This window comes from Lytechinus pictus, chromosome 11 (assembly GCF_037042905.1).
Source record: "Lytechinus pictus isolate F3 Inbred chromosome 11, Lp3.0, whole genome shotgun sequence".
NCBI classification, from domain to species: domain Eukaryota; kingdom Metazoa; phylum Echinodermata; class Echinoidea; order Temnopleuroida; family Toxopneustidae; genus Lytechinus; species Lytechinus pictus.
The window spans coordinates 11,889,935-11,913,238 of NC_087255.1; the positions used below are offsets into that span (position 1 = coordinate 11,889,935).

Consider the following 23,304-nt stretch of genomic DNA (forward strand, 5'->3'; position numbering starts at 1 on the left):
TTTTGGGTTCGCCATGTTATGGAGGTAAACCTTTTTTTTTACATCCAAGTTTATATAAGGGAATTTCATTACCACGAGATTCGTGCCTAGATAGTCTGCATTCTTATCCATAATGGTACTTTGTCTTCGTCAGTATGTTATTGTCATTTTGTCCTCATTTTTCATTAATAGCAATATTTGTTTGACATTTTCAAAACATGTTTCAGTATTAATGTAAATAAAGAGCAAATGTGGATAATCTGTATATCTTTTGTTTTCCCAGTGCTCAGTCTTTGTGGTGGCAACCTCCCATTAGCAAAACCAAGCTCGAATCTGTTTCTATGATATATTTCTGCCTTTATACGTTTTATTTATTTATTTTACAAAGAAATACGATGACCTGAAGATGAAGAAAGGAGAAGTAGGAAAAGAATAAAAAGATGGAAGAGAAGAAGTAGAAGAAAAAGGAGAAGGAAGAGGGCAGGGAGAACAAGAGGAATATGAAGAGAGGAGCAGAAGGAGAATAAGAGGAAGAAGATGAAGAGAAAGAAGAAGAGGACGAGAAGAAGAGACTTTGTTCTTTTCCTGTTCCATTTTACCATTCAATAATTTACTCCCCCTCTCCCTGATTTCTTAATAATCCTGGATGTTTCCTTATTTCTCACAATCATGATTACATTTCCCCTTTCTTTCCATATTCTCTTCTCTTTTTATTCATTTCTTTCCCTTCCTTTATTTCTACTCTTGTCACTTCTCCCTGTTCTCATTTTCCCCGGTATTTTTTTGAATTTCTCGGCGAAAGCCGTTGGGGGGGGGGGGGGGTTCAGGCTAGATCGCCCCAGATTACGCCACTTGATACCAATTGTACAGTAATACTTGGTCATGTCCACGTTTCATGATATAAGTCTTAGGTTTTGATGACATTTCAAACACTTGACTTGGTTAAGCTGCCGCCACCCTTGCCGTCGGAAAAGCAGCGCCTATAGTCTCGCCCCCTACCCACTCTATAGGCCGCCAGCACTGTCTGAAAGAATGATAAGCACAATCACAAACAAAAGACCAAGAGATATGTTTACTTTGTACATGTTTATTTGTGAGGACATAAATTCGTTGTCGTTGCAAAAAACGCCCTTAGCACCGTACTTTCGTGCATTGCATGCGCGCAGAAACGCCCTTAGTTGCGTAAGGGCGTTTCTGCACCAGTGAGGTGCGCGGAAGTGTGGTGCTAAGGGCGTTCCTGCACCGACACAACAAATCATTGCCTTAATAAGATAGCCTGAAACAATATGGCAGCACAAAGGTTCTTACCCATGCAAAATACAGTGTTGTACAAATTAAGAAAAGAACATTTGAACACTGGACAGCAAATCATTGAAAACTCGAACGATCACTGAAGGTGATTGATATCCCTCCCGTACACTGTTACCATGGCAACAGTTTCCATCACATGAATTTAAGAATTATACCATCACTGGAGACCTTCAAATCTAAACTGAAGTCTTATCTTTTCTAATAGTATTAGATATTGGCACTTTGACACTGATCCGAACTCTCTCATTCTTTCTTTTCTTGTGTGCCTTGGAATAGAATATTTCTAGATAGATGGCGCTATATAAATGCCTATTATTATTATCATGAAAAATATGTCTTGCCAATTTTTACCTCAAGACCAATGTGTGAATCAAATTTCATGAGAATTGGTTAAAAACTGATGAAATAGTAGTACAAACTACAAGATTTTTACAAATTTTGGGCATATAATGTTGTTACCATGGCAACACAATTTCTGACACACACAAAATATGTCTCCCGCACATCTTTTCTTTGAAAACCAATGTGTGAGCCAAATTACATGAGAGTACAGAAGCAATCCATGAAATATTATAATTGGGGGAGAAGATCCTTTGTTCATGCATGCCCCATGCTGTGGAACAGACTTCCTGAAGACATCAAAGACTGTATCTCTGTTGAGTCTTTCAAAAATGATCTTAAAACATTCCTTTTCACTTCTTAATTTCTTCATGCACATTGAGCACTCTACAGAGTGGATTTGATGCTTTATAAAGTCACATGTATTATACATCTATATATAATAATAATAATAGGCATTTATATAGCGCCATCTATCTAGAAATATTCTATTCCGAGGCGCATTGTTTATTATTATTACCCCGGCTTTAGCTCGAGCTGCCTTTCAGCGCTCAGTGCATTCAAGAAATTAATCCTGCTGGGTACCCATTCACCTCACCTGGGTTGAATGCAGCACAATGTGGATAAATTTCTTGCTGAAGGAAATTACGCCATGGCTGGGATTTGAACCCACGACCCTCAAGTCAGAAGACTAATCCACTGGGCCGCAACGCTCCATATACCTGAAAGAAGTGAAGGCTATATGATACTGGTCCTAGCTTCTCTTTTCCTTTTTAATAAACCAAGCTGTACCTCTGAATATACAATTTGAGTATTTTTTTTCTTCAAAATTTTGAAAACTATTAAAGCATTATCTTTAACTTGTAATTTTCACATAGATTACCCTGGTGAAAATAATTTAAAAACAAATACTTGATTTATCAAAGAGGAACAGAGAATCTACGACCAGTTTCATCTCGCCTTCCTTTCTTTCATCGAAATTCATCTAAATATGAAACCTTAAGGAGGTAGCAATGAGCCAATGATGACATTCTATGAACCCTGATATGGAAAAGCTTAAGATTACAATTACAATTCATTTACAGATATCCCAAATAAAATTATTTGTTATTTTTGCTCAATTAATATTAAATATTAATATATAATAAAATATAATGCTGCCATCTTTATTAAAAGTTGAAAATACATTCAGGTGTAATAAAAATATATCCATTTACTAATGGAAATAAAACTGAAAAATCCCCCAGTGTTATAATTTTTCAAAAATTAGTAAAACTTGAAAAAGCTAAGGTACAACAATGTAAGTTTTGTGTATATTCACTGCTTGCCAGCTGAAAAGAAAAAAAAACCCTCATATTATTGTTTTGAAACAAGGCTTTATTGTGACTTTTGACAGCCTAACTTACTTAACGCCAAACTGTGTCAGGAGAGTCGTGATTAGAAAGGTTCAAAAATAGATTTCCAGATTAAGAATTCGTTCATTAGAGATTTTTAGTATGAACCGATGAATCATGATCAGTGTTTAATACTCTGGAATTGAAATAAGATTTTAATCTGCGAGACATGATACTAATGTAGGATAAAAATTATTTCATACATTCTCAGTATAACACTTTAAAAATCTAAATCATATATTGTAACTTTAAAATACTTAAGAATGATAGCAAAGAAAGAATATCCCACATACACTATACATGTATGTGTCAGGCTGTATGGGGAAAGTGGGGATTTTCTATTTTTGGCTTGTACCCAGATAAAAAGATTGCATACTTGATCTGTAATTAAAAATAAACAATAGCAAAGTCAAAGAGTCACAAACTGCTGGCTTAGCAATGCAATTGTCACCAGGGTCCCATAACACAAAGCTTAGCAACGATCGTAGAACATTTTTCTACGATTGATTCCATTGACTACACTGTACAATCAATCGTACAAATCAAGCGTACGATTAATCGCTAACCTTTGTGTTACGTGACCCAGGCTATTCTGCCATCCCATGACAAACAGTAGCAACTCTGATTTTTTTTTTGGGGGGGTCAAAATTGACTTCTTTTTATTGAATTGGGATATTTGATGTATGCTCAAAATGATGCTAAAGGAATAGGAGTCACATGGACCCATATTTCTGAAATATAGACATTTCAAAAAGCTAGTTACTTTTAATTTTCCCATTAAAAAATGACCCATGTTCCTAATTTTCTAAGAAAAATTAATCCACAGAGTTGCGTCCTTTTGTCATGGGATGGCAGCATTTTCTCATGGGCGTATATGTATAGAGTACCAAAGCGTGACATCATCAATTTTCACTTTTTGCATTTCAGCGTTTTTGTACCAGATCTTGGTATAGCATGATGAAAAACCCCCACAACCCAAATATGTATTCATGACGTCATATCTCAGGCCCCCATGGACCGATTCTCACAAAATTTTGGAAGTGGGGGTTTTTCATCAAGCTCTACCAGAATATGGTATCTAAAACGCTGAAATGCAACAAAAAAATTGTGACGTCATCACTTCGGTACTCTATACATGTATATGACAGGTTGCACTTGGAACAAAGACGCATTACCGGTAATTTATCTCCCAATGTTAATGAAGTAAGAGCTACCTATCATGGAAGGGCCTTCATCAATGATCTATCTTACTAACTGGAAGAAGAGACAGATCTTGTTTAAATGCCCCAATGTCCGTTATACACACCCCTGACATGCCCTCATCCTGGGGGACAACTCTTGATTCTGATTGGTCAATCTCTGAGTGGATCATGCTCTGATTGGTTGAATCCATCTCATCTCCATTTTGATTGGCCGATGTGACGGCTACGTCATCCATGTCTGTGTTTTCATTGGTGGAAGGTTTCAAGGGGTTTTTCTTCTCGTGCTCACCGTATCCGATGACCTAAACAAATAAAAAAGAGGAACGTTGTCAATTTGACATCTTTCTCCATGATTGCAGAGCTGATTTTTATGAGGTATTGCATGGACAACAATGTGCAAACAATCAAGGCCTATACTCTTAACACTGTGTGGGATAAGTCTGCATTACCAAAAAAAAAAAAAAACTGTGAAATATCATGTACCAACTGTGAAAAATATCATGACTTTTTGAGCCAGCCCCCCCCCCCCCCCTCTGTCCATATTGTCAACCTTAATTGCCTTGCATAATTAGTGTTGAATACAACCAAAGTAACGCTTCCATGACATTTGCTCCAGCTAAAATTGCTCCGCTATGAATTCCACACACTAATCGAATGACAACTTCAACCCTGGGTTTAACACTACCCTAAACCTAACATATAACTATATATTGCAACCATAACATAACCCTAACCCTATATGTACATCTTAGATGAAATAATGCCTGAAGCAATTGTTGCAGGAACAAAAGTGTAACCCCCCCCCCCCCCCCCCCGGTATCATAAAGGTTTGCAATTGATGGCAGACATTATACAAGTCATTCTCAAGTTGTAATCTTTAGTTACAATTAATCATACCAACAATACTAGTACTGCAAATGATGTATACCTGAACACTCAGCTTGCGGAAGTGAGTACCATCATGTATGTGATCCATTAAGAAGGATTTAATGTCATTCAGAGTCAGAGATCGCAAGACTTCAACCTTCAAAATAAAATAAATCAAGCATATTCAATAATATCAGCCAGAAAAGAGACCAGGGGGCGTTTCATCAAACATCTTTGTCTGACGAGTTGTCAGATCTGACACCTTTCCTTGTTTCTGATTGGCTGAGAGGTACTGTTACTATGGTAGATGTCGCATAAAACGTCTCACTAGTCCTTTCATGAAACGCTACCCCTATATTGTTGAGTTTGAGATGATCACAATATGAATGGAATAATTACATAACATGGATTCAACTTTAAGAATTTGAATACCATGGCAAAAATTATTTCAGTTTAATGACAGTACTGTTTAATATGAATGGAACATTTCAGCATACAAAATATCCTTCTCAAACCTTACAGCCGAATTCACCGTCATTAAACTTATTATTCATCATCATCATCATCACTATCTTCATCATCACCACCACCACCACCACCATCATTATAATCATCATCATCATCATCATCATCATCATCATCATCATCATCATCAATATCATCATCATCATCACCATCACCACCACCACCACCACCATCATCATCATCATCACCATTCTCCTCCTCATCGTAATTCTTCTCTCCTTCCCTTTCCTCCCCTTCCCCCTCCCTACCTTCCTGTGAATCCTATCGAATGTGTATTCCTGATTGATGACATATCCCCAGTTTCTGTCCGATTCTTCCAGTAACGAAGCGTCTTCGCAAAGGAGCATGTTGATCAGACCGTCCATCTGAGTCTTGAAATCCTCTTGGGGCATATCGTCAAGCTGGTCACTGAACGTCTTCAAGAAGGCATCCATACAACCATCTACATAGCTTGCACTGAAAAATAACAATAATCATACAAATACTATTACTAAACACTAACACTAATACCAATTTAGTGGATATATAATACAGGGTGTACTCACTTGTGTAACAATAATTTTCTCGATTATCCACAATATTTCTGACATAGATTTGTTGGTTCATGTACATGTAATTATCTTGAGCCTCTACTCGTATCAAACAAATGCATGGTACGAACAATGTCTAATACAGCATTGTATTTTCTATAATTTCAACAGATTTAGAAATTTTCAAATGCTTTCATGGGGCGTACTCACTCACTTCTGTTGGATAATGTAGTTTTCATCGGTTTATTTTCAATTGGTCTAATTACCAACTCGTCTACTATAATTTGGTCTACCATCAGTTCGTCCACTATCCACATGGTCTAATTGCCATTTCGTCTAATAACCAGTTGGTCCAATAGCCATTTAGTCCATTTACCATTTGGTCTAATTGGACTAAGTGTTAATTGGGCGAAATGAATGAAAATAACATGGATATTAAACCAACTATTTATGAGACGAAATGGTCATAGACAAATTGTGTTTAGGCAAAGTGATGATTGGACCAAATGGTTATTGGACGTAATGGTTGTTAGACAAAATGTTGATGGATGAAATGGCATAAGACTTAAAGAAGGTAGACCATGTGGAGAGTGGACAAGTTGGCAGTAGACAAATTGGCAATTTACCTCCTCGTCATCTTTTAAACACAAGGAAAGAGCAAAGCAAGTATAGGAAACATATGGAAAATGCAATTCTGAATTCTACTGTATGGTTTCCCATATTTCTAATAAAGAGTGAGAATGCAAATTTTTTACCTGAATTTACTTGCTTGCGTATGGACTGAAATGGCAAAACCTAGCACACCAAAGGTATTTCTCATAGATGCATGCACTGTATACCTGTTGATAGAGATAAGATAATAACAATGTAAATGTGATGTATAAATATAAAAGTATACACCAATTCATCGCTACCAGTATGTTAATACAAATCTCTATAGAAATGAGCTGGTATTCATCATTTCTTTATTGAAGAACGTGAATAGAAAACACAGGATTAACATAAAAATAATGATAATACTACTACTACTAATAATAATATTAATGATAATAATGATAATAATAATATTAATCATAATGATAATGATTTTAAATCTATTAAGTTCATGACACTTAATATTAAATTCTCCATGTACTTTTAGAATTTATTATATTGAACTAAACTAATATAATCTATTTTAGGAGTTAATAGGTGATGGGTTCAATTAACAGACAATTAACATTACAATCAATATCATTTATCTCATAAGTACGACGGACTCGAACGAAGGACAGATTTTGTATAAGATAATAAGGCCTTAGAAATTTGCTATTTCCCCATGATTTGGGACTTATGTTCCCCTTTAACTGAAAACATGGTTGCATGATGAATATATCGCTGCTACTTACCCTAATTGTTGTTGCGTTCTCAAAACATGGAAGCATGGCTCTTCCATAACAATCTAATCAAAGAAAGAAGTAAAAGAGGCGAACAGTGAATAATTAGTTAAAATGATAATTATCAGATGGGTGCTTCATAACACTTTATGCACAACTAGTGATCCTTACTTTCAAGCTAATTCAACATCAGTGCAAATTTCTCCCCTCCTCCTCCTTTCTCTATTCATCTTCTTCTTCTTCATCTTCTTTATCTCTTCCATCTTTTTATTCTTGTTTTCCTACTTCTCCTTTTTTCTTCAAACTTTAGGTCATCATGTTTGTTTTCATAATAAACATTAATAAAACATAAAAAGCAGATATATATATCGTACAAGCATATCGAGCTTGCTTTTGCTAATGGTAGGTTGGTACCACAAAGACAGAGCACTGGGAAAACATATGATTCATATTCATCTTCTTCTCTCCTCCTCCTCTTCTACTTCTTTTTCTTCTTCTTTCTCCTCCTCCTTCTTCTCCCTTCTACTTCTTTTTCTTCTTCTTTCTCCTCCTCCTTCTTCTCCTCGTCCTTCTTCTCCTTTTATCCTTCTTTTCTCCTTCTTCTTTATTTACTTATTTATTGTTGTTTCACATAATTCACAGTCATATGCATGAGAATACAGTGATACATGATTATAAAGACAATATTACATGAAAGAAAATACTACATGATCTCTCATTAATAGAACAAACTTAGGTCTTGCAACATCTCCTTCTCCTCTACTTCCTATTCCCCTTCTCCTACGTTCCCTCCGTTTTCTCCTCCCCAAACTCCTCCTTTGCATAAACTGCCATCTACTGTTCAATGATGAAGATTCATGTAGATGTACTGAAGTGCATGTTTGTCTTCAGTAATCATTAATTCATAATCATTATCATTTCCTTAACATACCGTGAGTGCATCAAGAACACTTAAACTCATGACTGTTCCTGGACCGGCCTGAAAGTAGTTCGTGATGACTGTGTTTGTATCAGACTCATTATATGCTTTCCATCTCAGTGTGTGGCTCCCTCCCGGAACACATAGCACCCTGGTTACCGGTCTCTCATCCTCTGGGATGGATGCAAAGCAAAGCTTCTCACGGAAGTACTCTTCTAGCATCTTAACCTCCTGCAAATAAAAAAATTATAAAAAAACCACACACTCTTGAAAGACTGTAATAAGAATAATGATAATAATAATAAATATTAATAATGAAAATCCATTTTCTATTTATTGTTCGAAATAGACATGAAATGAAATTCTCCGAAAATTTGCTTTGCCCAATTGATCGTGGGCCCGGCAGCCGCTGTGCAGCGCCAGATCGACGAAGCTCCATCCCTTTAATCGTTGAATGCCAAACAGGGTAGCAGCAACTCCCATCTTTTAACGTCTTTTGGTCTGATGCGGTCAGGGTTTGAACCCCCCTCCCGGTTGTGAGACGGACGCTCTACCAACTGAGCCAACACACCAGTAATAATAATAATAATAACAAAAAGTTCTTGCGTAGTGCATATCACAATATGATATAATGTATATTCTAAGACACACAAGTCTATTGTGACACATTTTACTACAGCATGAAGACGAATAAGAATTACCTGTGAGGTGAAATTTCCCTGTACTAATGCCTCAAAGAAGAGCTTGGATCTGAAGTCTTTGGCCATCTTCATGACGTCTACTGAGCTGACCGCTTGGACAACACTGTTCTTGTCCATTGCAGTCCACTTGACCTTCTGGAGAATAGACAGTCGCAGGTCTCTGAAAGACAACAGAAAATAATCAGAATTATCACAAGGATTTTTGTATGCACGAAGAAAAGTGATTCTGGCAGAAAATCAGTTATTTTCCGCCCAAAGCGGGATAGTTGGGTGGTCTGCATTAGTGATCTCAACACTCAAATGCTTAAAACAGGGGTGTGAGTGGTCAACCAAAAAAAAGATCTGAAAAAAAATGAAGAGTGTTGAAAAAGTCTGAAATAGAGAGAGCTTCCATAATTTTTGTACAGATGAAAGCCAAAATAAGCTGAAATTCAAAACAAAAAAATATGAAATCAGTTTAAAATCTGAACTCTCACACCCCTGTTAAAACCTTCTTGATACTCATTCAATTTTCCCTTAACTCTCATTGTTCTGTTTTCTTTATTTTTTTTGTCTGTTTTATACTGTACAATTCAGCTCATTTTAAAGGTTTCAATCTCCTTTTACCAAAGATTAGAAATACCTCTATGTAAGCATACGAGTATCTGGGCCCCGTCTTACAAAGAGTTCTGATTGATCCAATCAACCTCAACTGTATGGAAATCCATCCACATCATATTTTTTTCTGCAAGAAATTTGCACAATGTCCTTTGAAAACAAAAAGAAGCATACTGAATTGTCAAGAAAACAGCGAATGTTCGAACATACATATCTAGAAAATATTTTGAACCTGTATTTTAGATGTTGGTGTTGCTGGCCTTCCATAGTTGTGGTTGATTGGATCAATCGCAACTCTTTGTACGACAGGGCCCAGGAGAAGTGTATCGAATTTGGGATACTTAGCAAATCAGAATTTACCTGCAGACCTTGGCTGGTTTGAGGATGTAGTTATGGTAAGAATTCTTGAGATTCTCCTTCACAGCCACAAACATGTCTTGTGAGAAGTTGAAGTTTGTTATGGCCTCTACGATAGTCTTAAAGAGAAGCTGACAGAATGAGGAAGGGAAAAGAGAAATTCATAAACACTCAAATGCAGTAGCTCTTCACCAGACCCTAAATCAAATTCCCAGCATTTCAAGAAAACAAAGTTTCCTAATTTTTCCACGATTTTTCCCTGATAAAGTCTCAAAATTCAATGATCATTATTTCAACTAATTTCCACTTTCACATACATGGTGCAACTCCCTATAACTTCAATCTACCAAAAATAATTATAATTATCCACACCCATAATAAAAGTGATTACTTATTACGGTGCACGGGTCCAACTGTCAGTGCTCATGGTGCTTGAAGAAAATAAATATACACATGAACAATAATTTGGTGGATTCGCAATACAGTGCGCCATCTATCCGTTGCAGCAAATAGTTGAAATCTTTAACTCTGGGGTCGACATCGCGCGCTGGCGCAGGCAGCGCACAGTGTGACTGTGATGCTTCAAAAATGATAACTATATGGCAAAGTCGGACAAAGAATTCACCAAAAACAGACTAAATTCCACAAAGAAATATGCAGACATATTTCTCTCCCACCTCGTGGACCCTAGTAAACAGCAATATATGCGAGCCGGTCGAGCCACGTCAGCCAGCGCGCAATAATCGCATGCACGCATGCACAACAGATGTCGACTTTTTTCCATGGGGCATTGCGAATTACGACCTGTCCACTGCAACTGATAGATGGCGCACTGTATTATGAAACACCTACCAGGGTGGAGAATGACAAATGTAGATAAATGCGAGTGCTGCTATGGGAATCGAACCCAGGACCTCGTGGTTGTAAGTCCGGAGGCTTATCCTCACCAACTCTAACAATATAAGCATTTGATTTTAATCATTATATCAACTTACCGGAAGCTTGTGATCAAAGCCATCGAGCCTGATCTCAAGCCCTGTCTCCATGGCCTTCAATGTGTAATTCAGCTCGGCCGCCTCGGCTTCATACGCTGTATCCGTCAACTGATGCTCCAGGAGAGACACAAAGAGGTCAAAGGTCACGGCGTGTTTAGGTGAGAGGTAAGCAAGCGGGGTCATCAAGTGGAAGTACATAGATGCTATTCAAGGGAAAGATAGACAAAGAGGTCAAAGGTCACATGTTTAAGTGAGAGGTTAGGCAGAAGGGCCATCAAATGGAAGTGCATGAATGCTATTCAAGGGGAAAACAACATCTGAAAAAAAGAACTTGTGGAATGGCCCTGGAGGTCTTGTCTGAATTACGTAATTAAATATAGCTTTTGGGACATCTAATTGTCAAACATTACCTTGTTCAATTTAAATTCATACATGAACATACAAAATCAAACAGGTACAAATACTTGTCACATTTTTCTATTTTCATAATTAGAAGCTTACTTTATAAAAGCTACGTAGGATGGACGGATGAATAAATGGATGTGATTGAATACTTTGGAGTAATGGCAAAATATAAATTGTTCGGCATTGATTAATAAAAAGATCTGAAATGACCTTTGACCTTGTCCCAGTCATCTGCAATTCTCTTTGATATAATTGTGAATAAATATTCCAAATGTGATAGTGTCCTAGGTACAAACACTGATAATAATCTTTTACTAGTAAATATCATTATAACTACCTCTTGGCATGTTGAACTTTGTGTCACGGCGATACCATAACTTGCTGTATCCATTATCCAAGATGCACGTTGGGTAATCGGTGTCTGGTACATCTGCTTTCTTCAGTTCAAACTCAGTTGCTATAAAAAGAATTAATAAAAAAATGCAGGATATCAATAAAGAACACATTTGTTACAAAAGTGATGAGTACCGTCCCAGGTTGTCTGAAAACCCTCAAAGCTTATTTCAAAGAGATTGGATATGCACGTATGTCCAATATCAGGTTTAAGCGTGGAGTTCATTAAAAAATTTCAAAGACATTGCAAAGTATATCCATCAATCGATTTTCACTCCAAGATACACATTGTCCAATATTCTCAAGAGGTTTCAATTGTACCGTGGTACAAAAGCATGGACTATGCAGATTTGTGTACATAATTATGCTTATTTCATCGCATACACTAAGAGAAGTCAACTTATAAATGCGCGCTTTTGGCAAAGGGTACCTAATTAAGGTGCAATTATCAGGGAAATCTGCATTAGCCATGGTTTTGTACCATGGTACAATTGAAATCTCTTTTGAGAATACGGGCCGTTAAAACTCAATACGAGTATGGTCGCATTACAAAGACGCATCATATGTATAACATTGCTTCAACCATGAAATGATGTCAATCTGCAAAGCCTAACCCAGTGGCTTTTAATATAAAGAAATCGTAAGCTCCTATAAGGAGGCGCGATAGCTCAGTTGGTAGAGCGGGGGTTTCGGATGCCGGTGACCCGGGTTCGATTCCCAAGTGGTGCGCTAGTGCCCTTTGGTAAGGCATTTATCCTCATTACCAGGTCCCTCGGAGAGGACCTTAAGCCGTTGGTCCCCTGGTTGCTTGCTCACAGGCATTCGTGCTTTCTTTGCAGTCAGGTAAAAAACCTCGGTAAAACAAAACAGATAAGATTCATCCTTGTTTAACGAGATCAGGGGCCCGTTTCATAAAGGACTTAAGACTGTTATAACTTTGCCATTAAGGCTTCTACCACGGTAACAGGGCTCAGCGGTCAATCATAATCAAGGTTTCCATTATAAATGTAATAAATTCAAAGTTACCATAGAACAGGCCCCAACACTCATGTCTAATTTCTGCAACTCCACAATCATTACCCCAGCTTTAGCATCGCTGCCAATAACATAATTTTAGCATTTCAAGAAATAAATTCTTTCCTGGATACCCTTTTACCTCACCTGGGTCAAGTGAGGCAATTGTAGATCAATGTCTTTTCAGAGGAAGTAAAACTTACCAATGAATTTATTGGGCGTTGGAAGGTACAATTCAGGGTTCAAACCGGCATCTAGATATTAAATGGAGAAAAATAATCAAAAAACAGCCATCACTGTGATAGTGCAAGCAACTCTAAACAGTGCTTCTCTTATAAATATATCTAATCTCAAGAATCAATCTTATTTTTGAGAAATTCCCCCCAATTACTTCATGTATGGCTTTATTCAGTGACAATAATTCAGGAAATATGAAACAAGAAATAGTCATCAACTTTGCAAAAAATCTTTTTTGTCAGTCATACCTGTACTCTCCATTTCTTAAATTATTCTTAAAGGACAAGTCCACCCCAACAAAAATTTGATTTGAATAAACAGAGAAAAATCAAACAAAAATAACGATGAAAATTTCATCAAAATCGGATGTAAAATAAAAAAGTTATGGCATTTTGAAGTTTCGCTTATTTTTCACAAAACAGTGATATGCACAACTCAGTGACATGCAAATGGGTCAGTCAATGATGTCCATCACTCACTATTTCTTTTGTTTTATATTGTTTGAATTATACAATATTTCATTTTTACAGATTTGACAATAAGGACCAAGTTGACTGAACCATATAGTATTAAACAATGCTAGTTCCACATGATCAGGGAGGAATTAATCAATGTTTCACTTGACAATGGGGAGAAAATTAGAATATTTCATATAATAAAATACAAACGAAATAGTGAGTGGATGACGTCATCAGTCTCCTCATTTGCATACTGACCAGGATGTGCATATAAATGTTTTGTGAAATTAAGCGAAACTTTACAATGTCATAACTTTCTTATTTTACATCCGATTTTGATGAAATTTTCAGTGTTACGCTTGATGGATTTTTCTCTTTTTATTTGAATCAACTTTTTGTTGGGGTGGACTTGTCCTTTAATACCATATAAAACTTACACTACATTTAATACACTGATTCCTATATATCCCCTTCAAACTTTGTTTGGCAGGAATAGGCCTAGAGATGTATACCCCTCCAAACTTCCATTAGCTGGGGTATGGTAATAAAATATACACCTTGCTCTCCTTTTTAATATCATATAAAACATACTTTTTTATTAAAACAATACCATATATAACTCACTCCGTATATTCGCCATCAACTCTTCCGGGATGTCCTGAACGGTGAACTCTGTACCAAACCATTCCTCCTTCTGATCCGTCTCCCCAATAAACTCTTTAGATGAAATGATGATGTTTGCCGTCTCCGGAGAAAAGTAATCGGTACATTCCTTGATCACCTGACATGTATGGTGGAGTGGAAATAATGAAGGAAAAAAAATCATAGCGGATTGTAAGGAAAGTATTCCTATAGTTCGAAGATGCAAATAGAGAAATGATCCCGATCTATAGGAATACTCATGAATATTCATGATCTTGAGCTGCGATCCCAGCGCACGCGCAATTTGCGTTTGCCATGTTTTGGAATCGGCAGCGAACAATACGTGTGAGGAAATAGCAACTGGCTTTAAATCATTGATTTTGAGACTGATATAAGAACAAGAAGTGAAACAGGGTGAAATGTAAGAGTTGTTATGGATCATTTGTAAGGTCATGTCGTTGCAAGTCTTTTTTTATTAGATGACACAAAGTGACACCTTTTGTCCCTTGGAGTGTCGGAACGAGTTACCTAGCCTGATAGTTCTGGTAGGTGTAGCGGTAGTGAAGTGTACTGGAGCCTAAAGTGTGAGTGGAGCCCACACGAACCATCACCTGAGGGAGTTTGGAGTGGACTTGTCATCGAATAAATTTGGTTGTTTTTGAAACCCTGAAGTGTTTTTTGAGTGATTACCTGTGGCTTGTATTCTGTCTGTATGAGAGGTCCTGTGATGTATTCCTGAGGGGGGTAGAGATGCATCCTCTCTGACATGTCATCTACATTATCAATAGGATCCATCTATGAAACAAAGGTAAAACCAAGTAAAAACATAGGCCTGCACTTTCAAAAGGAAGTTTTGATTTAATTATGGTACAAAACCATGGACTATGTAGATATCTTTTATTACCACGCTTCATTAAAGCATAAATTTGGCATCCTTGCAAAAAGAGTGCATTCATGATTGGACTTTTCTAAACATGTGAGGAAATAAGCGTAATTATGTACAAGAAATCTGGATAGTTATTACCACCATCATCATGATCGTTTTTGTTACCATCATTATCACAAGGCCATTCTTGGTAACGTGTGTGACCAAACTTATGACAAATCTTGACTTTAATTAGTCATCTTTCATTTGGAAATATTTTTTGCTGTCTCCATTATGCAGGTTCAATGTCAGGAAAGAAGTGGGTCACGTGTGTGACTTCAAACAGAAGCATGCTTTTGAAAGTTTCATTTCATTCTGAAATTCCTGTGAATTTGAAAATGAAAATTAAACTTTCAAAATCATCATAATTAGTTATACATCTCTAAATTTTTAGATTTATAACTAATTAAAATCACATTTGGTCATAATTTCTGTCTTACACGTGACCAAGAATGGCCCACCACCACAATTATCATTAACACCATCATCATCATCATCATCATCATCATCATCATCATCATCATCATCATCACCATCATCATCATCATCATCATCATCATCATCATCATCATCATCATCATCATCATCATCATCATCATCATCATCATCATCACCATCACCACCATCATCATTATCATCACTACCATCATCATCATCATCATCATCATCACCATCACCACCATCCACCATCATCATCATCACCATTATTACCACCACCACCATCATCATCATCATTATCATCACTACCATCATCATCATCATCATCATCACCATCATCACCATCATCATCATCATCATCATCATCACCATCATTATCATCATCATCATCATCACCATCATCATCATCATCATCATCATCATCATCATCATCATCATCATCATCATCACCATCATCATCATCATCATCATCATCATCACCATCATCATCATCATCATCATCATCACCATCATCCACCATCATCATCATCACCATTATTACCACCACCACCATCATCATCATCATTATCATCACTACCATCATCATCACCACTATTACCATCATCATCATCATCACCATCATCATTATCATCATTACTATTAAAATCATTATCACCATGACCAACAAATTCTTCTCATCACCACAATCATAAAAATTATCATGATTACAATCCTCATAAACAAATTGACTGTAATCAGCTTAAACCCGTGAAAGTCTGAATCTAGACTAACCTCTGAGAAGAACCTAAAGGTGTTGTCCCCCACCGTCTTGATCTCATCAAATATCCTGCGGATAAAACAAAATCACAAATGTTTGATCTCGTTCTCATCTATTTTCTTGAACTGCTTTCCCTTAAATCACTTTGACAAACCCGTTAAGAAGATCGTATCACTTGCATTCTCATCATAATCTCCTGGGCACCGTCTTACAAAGAGTTGTGATTGATCCGATCAATCGCAACTATGGAAAGCCAGCAAAGTCAACATATAAAATGCATGTTTGCTCAAATTGTTTTTCTAGATATGAATGTATATCCATAAATTCATTGATTTCTTGACAATTTTGTGTGTTCTCCTTTGTTTACAAATCACATTTTGCAAATTTCCTGAGAAAAAATTATGAGACTGATGGATTTCCATAGAGTTACGATTGATTGAATCAATTGTAGCTCTTTGTAAGACGGGGCCCCGAACTGGATTCCAGAACAACTTCACGTAAAGTGGCCTTGACACCATTCTCATTACGCTTTCTAAAACTAGTTTACTGGAAACCGTTTCAGGAATCCAGTTAGGAAGATCGCTTTGCTAGCGTTCCCACTTGAGCACACGAAAATGGTTTTCAAAATCACTTCACGTAAAACGATCTTGTTGCTAAGGAAACGCTCTCAGTGGGGTGACACGTTTCACACGAAATTCACCTGTCGTGTGGAGTAGCGTGCTCAACATGTGCGAAGATCGCTTCACGAAGAACGGTTGTGTCCTCACTTGCGCTAAAACCAGATTACCGGGGTGAAGCGATCTTGAAAACTACATCGCGAGGTGGTTTTCCGAACTGGTTTGGAAGATCGCTTCGAAGACCGATTTGACCGTTCTCACTACGCGTTAAACTAGTTTCCAGTAAACTAGTTTTAGGAACGTAGTGAGAATGGTGTTCTTGTTGCCAAGGGAATGCCCTTAGTGGGGTCACATGTTTTGCTCAAAATTTTAAACCACAGCGTAGGTATTATTATCAGTATTCTACACACAGAGACCCATATTCTGTAGTCAGGTTCAACCTAGATCATGGTCTAACTCTGTGCAAAAATTATTGGAAGCCAAAATCTCAAAATTTCTGCTTATATTGCATATTTCTTATATTTACTATTTTGTTTAATTTTGGTTTCATAATTAAGAAAATATTTCAGTTATCATTCTGGGACAGTTATAAATGACTTCATACCTGCCAACCTTTGATAATAAAAAATCAGTATCAAAGTTCCGAGGGCGCCAAGCGGGTGTCCGGTCCGCTCCAATGGTATAGCCTATAGGGACTCTTTGCATTTTCAGCATGTAAAAGTAGCATTTCCCTACACTTTTAAAAGCAAATTTACCCTCATTACCACACCAGAGGATGACCTACATGTAGAATCTACCTTTATTTATCAATTAAAAATTTAAAAAAGGTCTTTAAAATATCACTTTTGTAACATAAACCACCCAGTTTCATTCAGGTGTGATATATCTATATAGACTTAAGGATAATTTTATTTGTTCATCAGAGCTCTCTAAAAACTTTGATTTTTGAGCATATTTTTGTGAGGCCCTCTATTGGTGGAAAGTGAGATTGATGCAGATCTTCATCTTCACACATTCTATTTTCAATTAGACAAAAAAATAATTTCAAGATTTTATGATGAATTTAGATTAAAAGTTATCCCTACTGTATTACAAAACTGACAAGCCAAAAAAATCAAACATTTCCTATCCAGCCTATCAATCATGCATCAAGAGAAAATAAGCCAAACATTGCCATTGTCTTATTCATGTTATTTCACCACACAGGGGTTACTGACTGAGGACAAGGTTATATCATAACCTACATTTAATAAGTGCTTGTTGGTAGAAGAAAGCAGATTTTCAACCATGACAAAAACGGAGCCGAAGCTAACGGCTGCATGCGCCCGACCCGCACCCACCATTGCACTTGCGGTGCGCCGGTAAAAGACGGGGAGGCTGAGGCGCAGCCACTGGGCGGGCGGGCGCCGGGAGTTCAGGCATGGTTTAGGCAAGAGAAGCAAGTAAAGTAGATTTGGCGTTCGGCTCCGAAGGTTCAACCCGAGATCGAAAGTTGATCATCTTTCTTCCTAAAAAAATTGACAATTATTCGAAAAATAAAGTACAGATCAATGTTAAATTGCGTAGGGAAAGATCTAACTTAATTGCGTCGGTACGCGGCCGGGCGGGGGCCGGTGTTCAACGACCTGCCGTTCATATCATCAGCAGACTCAGCGATATACCACTGTAATCACCAACACACTCTAGATATGTACGATACATCACTAACTCACTCCCACACTACAAAATCATCCGGCGACATGGGCAAAAACCTCAAATAAAAAGTGAAATTTTCTTACCTAAATCACCTTGTTTCGCGTAAAAAATATCACCATCGGTGATTCTTAACATCATAGTTAGGAAACAAGGGGTCTAAAAAGTTTACTCTTTCACGGTTTTTCCGATGTTCGTGGATTATGAAAACATGTTCTCACTAAAAACTGGCTCTTTCGCTAGTCAATGTCAGCCGCCATTTTTTTCTGGAAGTCAACGCTAAAGACAACACCTTAAAATGTAGCGCCCTAAGTGCTGCCGTTGCGTGTATGCTCGTTAATTTTCACATGCATTTGCAATGGAACTGCGCACTTAGCAGTGTTCGCGCGCCGTTTAAAGTCGCTCTCTGTGTATATCGTGTAGCTAGCGCATTTGCGTTGCCGTGCGCTCCAGTCGTTTATGCGTTAGTCGCATCTTACAGCCGTGCATACGTTAGTCGCATTATACAGCCGTTTCAATAATTTCAACACTATATTGATTAACCCAAAAATCAGAATTTTTGTTTTAAAATTCGGAATTCGGAAAGGAGGTCGAAAAATCGGTATAATTCCGCCAAAATCGGAATGGTTGGCAGGTATGTGACTTTAGTGTCATAAGAGTTAACAAATTGAACATGTACTAAAAAAGATTTGTGCCGCAATTGGCTCTCCATAGTTTAACTACAACTTTAAATCAGGGTTTAGTTAAACCCGAGTTCAGATTATGGGCCGTTGCATAATGAATAGCACGGCCAACATGCACACTTTAAATGAGGCAAAGCAGTCTTGAAAACCACATCGCAAGGTGGATTTCCAAACTGGTTTGAAAGACAACTTAAGGTCACTTCCAAGACTGCTTCGAGCGTTCCTATTTACCGTTTAACTGGTTTCAAGTAAACTGATATAAATTAAACTGGTTTATGAACGTAGATGAGGATGGGGTCATACTGATAAATCATAATGAACCAGAGCAAAGAAAAAAATATATTACCCAATTAGACAATATTTCATTTTGATTCATACATTTCAATTTGTTTGATCAAGGTGAGCTTGATAATGTCAAAATCATGACGGCATCGTTATGGGGTTTAGCTAGATTAAAATATAACTATTTCTTTTAAAAATATATTGTCTTAGTAATAAGATTTAATAAACTTGTTCAGAGATCAAACATTGTAAAGCACTGCATGAATCTCCCTAACAAAGTACATTGAAAATAAAAACCAGATATAAAAGAAATAAAATCAAACACAAACCCTTTACCTCACATACAACAAACCATAAAATCAAGCTTCAATTGCGCAATCAACAGCTGAGATCTTTAGGAGACCCTTCCCTTCCCTGAAAGACTAATTATAATAGTTCGTATTTATAAAGCGCCTATTCTGCGAAATACAAAGTACTTTGAGGTGTCATCCCTGGTCAGCATAGAAGATAAAATATTTACAAATTACCAAGCAGTGACAGTATTATACAGTGACGTATCAGGATATCAGAAAAGGTAGGCCTTCACGTTTTGTTTGAATTTATTCAAGGTTGCTGAGGAGAGGAGGGAGCTTATTCCACAGCCTTGGAGCAGTAGAGGAGAAAGCTGCATAGGAGGGTAATTTGTAGGTGCATGGTACAGTAAAAGTCATTGACAAAGAAAGACTAAATTACCTCTTTTGTGGACCTTCCTTGTGCAGCATATTGATGTATTGAAAGATGATCACCAACACCTTCAATATTAAAAAGATGAGAATATGACAGAGGGTGTGAGCAAATGTACTATAGAGAACTGAAATGTGACGTCATCAATTTTTTTTTTGGTATTTTACCAATTTTTTTTACCATACTTCTGTTGGGCATGATGAGATCCCTCTAAAACCCAAATTTGGTGGGAATTGGTCCATGGGGCCCCAAGATACATGTATGACCTAATGAATACATAATTAGCCCCATTTAGGTCAATGTATTATTGGTCTGGTTCCTAACATTTAGAACCAGGCCAATAATACATTGACTTCCATGGGGCTAATGAGGTATTCATATCTAAGGGCCCCATGGACCGATTCCCACCAAATTTTGGTAGTGGAGGTATTTAATCATGCTCTTTCGAAATATGGTATCAAAAATGCTGATATGCAAAAAAAAAGTTTTTGTGACACTTTGGTACTGTATTTATATCAGGGTAGGAAGTAATGTCATTTTATTGGGCCTATTCCATTACAAATTGGGGATCGCTAAATATTTGAGAGTTGTTTCTTTCATTTCAAGGGCTATTTTTTCGAGCACCAATTATGCTGTAAAAGCATTTCTTATCAATCTGTTGTATGTAGAAGAGTGATTTTCTACAATTTTTGAAATAATTTATTTATAGTTGCAGGAAAAATTTGATTTCATTAGAAAGTATGTATAACCAAGGTTATTTGCCAATATATCATCCTAGATCTAGATCTGGTATGCCTACATTAACTGAACTTTGTGAAATCATGAAATCTAAACTGAAAAGGGGTTGCATTGAAGATCACCAACAAAGTTAATTAAAAGACCCAACATTGTGCTCGAATTTCATGCTTGTTTTGCTAATTTCTCAGCAATTACATGATTTCTTCCAGAATACTTAGGCACATATTCCTTATTTATACAGACACTTGGATAGTCATTTAAATAGATTCTATACACACTCATTTTTTAATTTAACATCAACCGGCATTTCTCTTTAAAGCTGAATCTACCTCATTTACTCTCTTTAGTCCTTCATCTGATAGTACAATATTGAAGTTGAATGCAGCATAAGTCTCGTTGTGTTCGGTGCTATTTTCAGAGTTCCCGCAGAACAATCTCAAGGCAAGAGCTCTGCAAATTTCAGCAAAAATAAAACGGATAACAACATTTTTGTTGAAGGTATTATTCACAGCTTTAGTCCCTTCTACTACAATTCACAAAAATGGGACTAATAATAGCCAAAGACTGTTTTGTTTGATATTGATAAGGGGAATCAGTGCAAACAAAATATGTCAAGTGCAGGGGTACAATAAGCTGGACAAAGAAGGACAACCTTAAGCATCTCACACTTTGTGAAAGCAAAGATTACCAGTGGAACTGAACTTTTGTTAGTTTTTTCTGATTCATTCCGGTTTATTGCAAAAAACTTCCTTCTTAAAACAGTCCGGGGGGCCGTTTCATAAAGCTGTTCATAAGTTAAGAGCGACTTTCAGAACGTCTGGTGAACCTTTCTTATGCGGTAAACCATCGTCAAATCAATACCATTTACCACAAGAAAGGATCACCAGTCGTTCTTAAAGTCACTCTTAACTTAAAAACAGCTTTATAAGACACCCACCTGAGACTGATACAAACAAAGTCAAAATGAGATAAGTGAAGCAAAAAAGTGAAATAATGATAATAGTGAATTATTCAATATACATGATATAGGCATATTGCACTTACAGAGTATAAGCTAAATATATCAAAAATATTATATATATATACTGAACTCGTGATTTAATAATAAGTAATGAAATGAGAATGCAGATGTTGACATATCAGTGGTCTGTTAGATGGACATTTTATTTGGGACATGTTTTATATTATTCATATAAAGCAGTTGGGACCAACTCAACTTCAACATAACTACATGACGTCACACATTGCAGTCCCTCACACACAGTTTGTGCATTTAGAAAATACAGAGGAGTGAGTGGTCACAAATAAAAAGATCTGAAAAAAGCTGAAGAGTGTTGAAAAAGTCTGAAATAGAAAGAGCTCCCATACTTTTTGTACAGAAGCCCTAAATAAGCTGAAATTAAGTTAAAAATCAAAACATCTGAAATCAGCTAAAAATCTGAACTCTCACACCCCTGATGATATAATTGTCCTCTGTACAATGAAAGCCTCATAAGCAAACTTTTACCCCAAATCAGGTAAACTTTTTTTTAAATAAAAAAACGTCTTTTCTTGTGTGTATTTACCGTTTCTTGAGAAGAGCCATAATGCTTCCTTGACCTTCATGACCCAGGAGCCAGCCAAGATAATGAAGAGGTTTACATCTGTTTAGAAAGCAACAAGAAAGCATCATGACAAGTACTATTAATTTATTCAGGATACAAACAGCTAGAGTTTTCAAGGTTTTATTCATACCATACATACACCTTTATACATCTACAAATAAATTTACCAATAATAACTTAATTGAATGAACATAGATATTCCTAGACAAGTTAATTAAGAAGTTTACATCTATTTTGTAAGCAATTCATTTTCAACTGATGTCACACAAGATCTGCTGACATTAAAGTATACATGTGAGACTTCAAATAGCTCTACTGACATGAAAGTCTACAGGTGGGACTACATATGGTAGTCTCACATTTAAACTTTCATGTCTGTAGATCTAGTGTTTATCTAAAATGATCTTTCATGGGCAAGAAAGAAGGCAATATTCTTCATTTTCTTGATAGTAATACAATTTCAAGAAAATATGAAAATAGATAGCCATTTTATGGATGCAAAGAGGTGAAATGTAAAATTTCAGCAAGTTTGGGGATTTTTTTCTTTTTAATGTACAATGTATTTCTAAACCCCACCTGTTTATTGTGTTTAAACTGCTTTCAA

The 23,304-nt window shown here is 36.7% G+C and overlaps 1 protein-coding gene across 1 annotated transcript in view; it reads right to left on the reverse strand.

Moving 5' to 3' along the window:
• Positions 1–2,813: 2,813 nt before the first annotated feature.
• Positions 2,814–23,304, reverse strand: part of LOC129271779 (nardilysin-like) — a 34,971-nt gene continuing 14,480 nt past the window's right edge. The window contains exons 11-27 of the mRNA XM_064106761.1: positions 22,662–22,739; positions 21,426–21,546; positions 20,368–20,426; positions 16,376–16,430; positions 14,932–15,036; positions 14,224–14,380; positions 13,108–13,158; positions 11,835–11,954; positions 11,093–11,295; positions 10,101–10,228; positions 9,144–9,303; positions 8,455–8,673; positions 7,536–7,588; positions 6,903–6,986; positions 5,866–6,073; positions 5,154–5,249; positions 2,814–4,527 (exon numbers count right to left, since the gene is read on the reverse strand). Coding sequence (XP_063962831.1) covers positions 4,258–4,527; positions 5,154–5,249; positions 5,866–6,073; positions 6,903–6,986; positions 7,536–7,588; positions 8,455–8,673; positions 9,144–9,303; positions 10,101–10,228; positions 11,093–11,295; positions 11,835–11,954; positions 13,108–13,158; positions 14,224–14,380; positions 14,932–15,036; positions 16,376–16,430; positions 20,368–20,426; positions 21,426–21,546; positions 22,662–22,739 — 2,167 coding nt within the window. The 3' untranslated portion in view covers positions 2,814–4,257. The remainder of the gene's footprint in view (positions 4,528–5,153; positions 5,250–5,865; positions 6,074–6,902; positions 6,987–7,535; positions 7,589–8,454; positions 8,674–9,143; positions 9,304–10,100; positions 10,229–11,092; positions 11,296–11,834; positions 11,955–13,107; positions 13,159–14,223; positions 14,381–14,931; positions 15,037–16,375; positions 16,431–20,367; positions 20,427–21,425; positions 21,547–22,661; positions 22,740–23,304) is intronic.